At 44.1% G+C, this 5754-nt stretch overlaps 1 protein-coding gene across 1 annotated transcript in view; it reads left to right on the top strand.

Moving 5' to 3' along the window:
- Nucleotides 1–2280: 2280 nt before the first annotated feature.
- LOC112072152 (neurexin-1a-beta-like) overlaps nt 2281–5754 on the top strand; it is a 58625-nt gene continuing 55151 nt past the window's right edge. The window contains exons 1-2 of the mRNA XM_070439675.1: nt 2281–2342; nt 2812–2866. Of these exons, the coding sequence (XP_070295776.1) occupies nt 2281–2342; nt 2812–2866 (117 nt within the window). The remainder of the gene's footprint in view (nt 2343–2811; nt 2867–5754) is intronic.

Here is a 5754-nt window from a genome sequence, read left to right on the forward strand (position 1 = left end):
TATTGGTTAATTGGTCGGTGCTTCCAGGATGTATGAAAGGGGAGTTGGTAGTATTGGTTAATTGGTCGGTGCTTCCAGGATGTATAAAGGGGTGGTTGATGGTAATGGTAAAAAGAAAAAATATATATTATTTCACCTTTATTTAACCAGGTAGGCCAGTTGAGAACAAGTTCTCATTTACAACTGCGACCTGGCCAAGATAAAGCAAAGCAGTGCGACACAAACAACAAAGTAATTACAATTTAGCAATTAAAAACTGGAGTGATGGATGTGCAGAAGATGAATGTGCATCTGAATCGGTGCTTCCAGGATGTATAAAGGGGTTGTTGTTGGTATTGGTTAATTGGTCGGTGTATAAAGGGGTTGTTATTGGTATTGGTTAATTGGTCGGTGTATTAAGGGGTTGTTGTTGGTATTGGTTAATTGGTCGGTGTATAAAGGGGTTGTTGTTGGTATTGGTTAATTGGTCGGTGTATGAAGGGGGTGTTGAATGATGATGAGGCATTGAGGATGATGTTCAAAAGTGATCTTTTAGTGAGTGTGTTGGATGAAATTACTGACCTCAAAGTGCATTCAAATTTAGTAATTATCTTACTGCAAAATGCTCAGTTAATGACTCCCCTGTTATGTTAGAGCCATAGGTACACTTGGTGTGTGTGTCTGTGCTTGTGCACCATGTTTTGTGCCCCAGACATATGTGGGACTGTACAGTACGTGACTGTGTTTGTGTGTAAAATGCTGTGCTAATAACATTAACCAGACTGAAATAGCAAGAGTAGCAGAAAAAGGGAAACAGAATGGAATAGAGGATTAGAATGTTCATTTTCTCCCTCCTAATAATTCAATTACTTTGGTAATTTCATTAACCCAATGAGTCCCACTGCAACGCCGGTGCGATTTCGACTTCTAACCCATTTTAAACTTTGTGTGTTTGAGCTACAGTTGTACCATTGTATGTGGGTTGTAGCATTGGATTCATCTATCTTTCTTGCATCCGTTGGTTACAACCATTAATCTGTGTGGGCTGAGCTAGAACGGTGGTTGTGAAAGCAGGGAGAACCCGAAGGGGCCCGGAGGGGTCTTTTTCAAAAACGGCCGAATGGTTCCAGCTTTAAACTATTWAAAAAAATGTGGTGACATATGGGCTGAAATACACTACATGACCAAACATGTGTGGACACCTGCTCCTTCAATATCTCATTCCAAAATCATGTGCATTAATATGGAGTTGCTCCCCCCTTTACTGCTATAACAGCCGGCACTATTCTGGAAGGCTTTCCACTAGATGTTGGAACATTGTATAGATATAGTATAGAATACAGTATATACATATGAGATGAGTATTGCAAGATATGTAAACATTATTAAAGTGGCACGTAAATGAAAGTCAGATAAGCAAACAACATATTTTTGGGCTGGGACTGATAGGGTTAATGGGCCTGGCTAAAAAGACTACTGTCAGAACAGTGGAAATTATAAGAGTCTGCTTGGCCCAGCATTTGGCCTAATGCATTTCAAATCAAATCTAATCCAATCAAATTGTATTTGTCACATGCACCGAATACAACAAGTGAAGACCTTAAAGTGAAATGCTTACAAGCCCTTAACCAACCTAAAAGTAAGAGATAAGAATAACACATAATTAAAAAACAGCAGAAAATAACAATATATATACGGGGGTACTGGTACAGAGTCTATGTCAATGTGCGGGGGCACTGGTGTTGAGGTAATTGAGGTAATGTGTACATGTAAGTAGAGTTATTAAAGTGACTATGCAGAGATAATAACAGAGTAGCAGCAGCGTTGCAGAAGGGGGGCACACAATGCAAATAGTCTGGGTAGCCATTTGATTAGCGTTCAGGAGTCCTATGGCTTGGAGGTAGAAGCAATTTAAGAGCCTCTTGGACCTTGCCTTGGCGCTCCGGTACCGCTTGACGTGTGGTAGCAGAGAGAACATTCTATGACTAGGGTGGCTGGAGTCTTTGGCAATTTGTAGGGGCTTCCTCTGACACCGCCTGGTATAGAGGTCCTGGATAGCGTGAAGCTTGGCCCCAGTGATGTACTGGGCCGTAAGCACTACCATCTGTAGTGCCTTGCGATTGGAGGACGAGCAGTTGCCATACCAGGCAGTGATGCAACCCGTCAGGATGCTCTCGATGGTTCTGCTGTAAAACCTTTCGAGGATCTGAGGACCCATGCCCAATCTTTTCAGTCTCCTGATAGGGAATAGGTGTTGGTTTCTGTCTTGGTGTGCTTGGACCATGTTTGTTTGCTGGTGGTATGGACACCAAGGAACTTGAAGCTCTCAACCTGCTTCACTACAGCCCCGTCAATGAGAATGGGTACGTGCTTTGTCCTCTTTTTCCTTTAATCAACAATCATCTCCTTTGTCTTGATCACATTGAGGGAGAGGTTGTTGTCCTGGCACCACACGGCCAGGTCGCTGACCTTTTCCCTATAGGCTGTCTCGTAATTGTCGGTGATCAGGCCTACCACTGTTGTGTCATCAGCAAAATCAATGATGGTGTTGGAGTTGTGCCTGGCCATGCAGTCATGAGTGAACAGGGAATACAGGAGGGGGCTGAGCACCCCTGAGGGGCCCCCATGTTGAGGATCAGCTTGGCGGATGTGTTTTTACCTATCCTTATCACCTGGGGGGCAGCCCGTCAGGAAGTCCAGGATCCAGTTGCAGAGGGAGGTGTTTAGTCCCAGGGTCCTTAGCTTAGTTATGAGCTTTGAGGGCACTACGGTGTTGAACGCTGAGCTSTAGTCAATGTAGAGAATTCTCGCATAGGTGTTCCTATTGTCCAGGTGTGAAAGGGCAGTGTGGAGTGCAATAGAGATTGCATCATCTGTTGACCTGTTGGTGCGGTATGCAAATTTGAGTGGGTCTAGGATTTCTGGGATAATGGTGTTGATGTAAGCCATGACCAGCCTTTCAAAGCAGGTCATGGCTACAAACGTCAGTGCTTCGGGTCGGTTGTCATTTAGGCAGGTTACCTTAGTGTTCTTGGGCACAGGGACTATGGCGGTCTGCTTGAATTATGTTGGTATTACAGACAGGGAGAGGTTGAACATTTCGATGAAGACACTTGCCAGTTGTTTAGTGCATGCTCGGAGTACACGTTCTGGTAATCCGTCTGACCTTGCAGCCTTGTGGATGTTGACCTGTTTGACGGTCTTACTTACATCGGCTGCAGAGAGCGTGATCACACAGTCGTCAGTGTTTCGGTGTTACTTGCCTCGATGCAAGCAAATAAGTTATTTAGCTCGTCTGTTAGGCTCGTGTCACTGGGCAGCTCTCGGCTGTGCTTCCCTTTGTAGTCTGTAATAGTTTGCAAGCCCTGCCACATTCGACAAGCGTCTGAGCCGGTGTGGTATGATTCTATCTTAGTCCTGTATTGATCCTTTTTCTGTTTGATGGTTCGTGGGAGGGCATAGCGGGATTTCTTATAAGCTTTCGGGTTAGAGTCCCGCTCCTTGAAAGCGGCAGCTCTACCCTTTAGCTCAGTGCAAATGTTGCCTGTAATCCATGGCTTCTGGTTGGGGTATGTACGTACAGTCACTGTGGGGACGACGTCCTCGATGCACTTATTGATAAAGCCATTGACTGATGTGGTGTACTCCTCAATGCAATCGGAAGATTCCCAGAACATGTTCCAGTCTGTGATAGCAAAGCAGTCTTGTAGTTTAGCATCTGCTTCATCTGACCACATTTTTATAGACCGATGTCACTGGTGCTTCCTGCTTTAGGTAGAATTATGGTACGATTTGCCAAATGGAGGGCGAGGGAGAGCTTTGTACGCATCTCTGTGTGTGGAGTAAAGTTGTTCTATAATTTTTTTTCCTGTGGTTGAACATTTAACATGCTGATAGAAGTTAGGTAGAACTGATTTAAGTTTCCCTGCCTTAAAGTTCTCGGCCACTATGATTGCCGCCTCTGGATGAGCGTTTTCCTKTTAGGTTATGGCGGTATACAGCTCATTGAGCGCGGTTTTAGTACCAGCATGCGTCTGTGGTGGTATGTAGACAGCTACAAAAAATACAGATAGGTAGATAGTGTGGTCTACAGCTTATCATGAGATACTGTACCTCAGGCGAGCAAACATCGAGACTTCTTTATATATCGTGCACCAGCTGTTCTTCACATACAGTGGGGAGAACAAGTATTTGATACACTGCCGATTTTGCAGGTTTTCCTACTTACAAAGCATGTAGAGGTCTGTAATTTTKATCATAGGTACACTTCAACTGTGAGAGACGGAATCTAAAACAAAAATCCAGAAAATCACATTGTATGATTTTTAAGTAAATAATTTTCATTCAACTCTGGTGGGAACAAGGAAATCATACTGTTTGCGTCCCAAATGGTACCCTATTGCTTATATATTGCACTACTGACCAGAACCCTATAGGAGAGTAGGGTGCCATTTGGAATGCATCCACTATGTGATTCAGAGCATCTCCACAGGGGTAGAGTGGTTGAGATCATTGTATGTATGCTGAAGGGTTATTTGACAAATTCCATATAATTATATGAGCTACAAACATTGACTTGTCACTTAAGGGAGCTTGTACTGCATTTTACCTTTATTAAAATTAAAACACAGAAATATCATATTTACATAAGTATTCAGACCCTTTGCGATGAAATTCGAAATTGAGCACAGGTGCTTCTTGTTTCCATTGATCATCTTTGAGATGTTTCTACAACTTGATTGGAGTCCACCTGTGGTAAATATAATGTATTGGTCATGATTTGGAAGGGCACCTGTCTATATAAGGTCCCACAGTTGACACTGCATGTCAGAGTCATGAGGTCGAAGGAATTGTCCGTAGAGCTCCGAGACAGGATTGTGTAGAAGCGTAGATTTAGGAAAGGGTACCAAAACATTTCTGTAGCATCGAAGGTCCCCAAGAACACAGTGGCCTCTATCATTCTTAAATGGAAGAAGTTTGGAACCACCAATACTCTTCCTAGAACTGTCCGCCCGGCTAAACAGAGCAATCGGGGGAGAAGGGCCGATGGTCACTCTGACAGAGCTCCAGAGTTCCTCTGTGGAGAAGGGAGTACCTTCTAGAAAGACAGCAATGTCTGCAGCACTCCACCAATCAGGCCTTGAGTGGCCAGACAGAATCCACTCCTCAGTAAAAGGCACATGACAGCCTGCTTGGAGTTTGCGAAAAGGCACCTAAAGACTCTCAGACCATGATAAACAAGATTATATGGTCCAATGTAACCAAAATTGAACTCTTTGGCCTGAATGCCAAGCATCACGTCTGGAAGAAACCTGGCACCATCCCTATGTTGAAGCACGGTGGGGGCAGGATCATGCTGTGGGGATGTTTTTCAAGCGCCAGGGACTGGGAGAATAGTCAGGACGGAGGGAATTACAGCTGTTCTGGTCATGGCAGTAGTAGTAACTCACGACAGTATTACAGCTGTTCTGGTCATGGCAGTAGTAGGAGTAGTAGTAACTCACTACAGTATTACAGCTGTTCTGGTCATGGCAGTAGTAGCAGTAGTAGTAACTCACTGCAGTATTACAGCTGTTCTGGTCATGGCAGTAGTAGCAGTAGTAGTAACTCACTACAATATTACAGCATTTCTGGTCATGACAGTTGTGGCAGTAGTAGAAACTCACTCCAGTATTACAGCTGTTCTGGTCATAGCAGTAGTAGCAGTAGTAGCACTCACTCACTCACTCACTCACTCACTCACTCACTCACACACTCACTCACACACTCACTCAC

This window comes from Salvelinus sp. IW2-2015, unplaced genomic scaffold, assembly GCF_002910315.2.
Source record: "Salvelinus sp. IW2-2015 unplaced genomic scaffold, ASM291031v2 Un_scaffold1837, whole genome shotgun sequence".
Classification (NCBI taxonomy): domain Eukaryota; kingdom Metazoa; phylum Chordata; class Actinopteri; order Salmoniformes; family Salmonidae; genus Salvelinus; species Salvelinus sp. IW2-2015.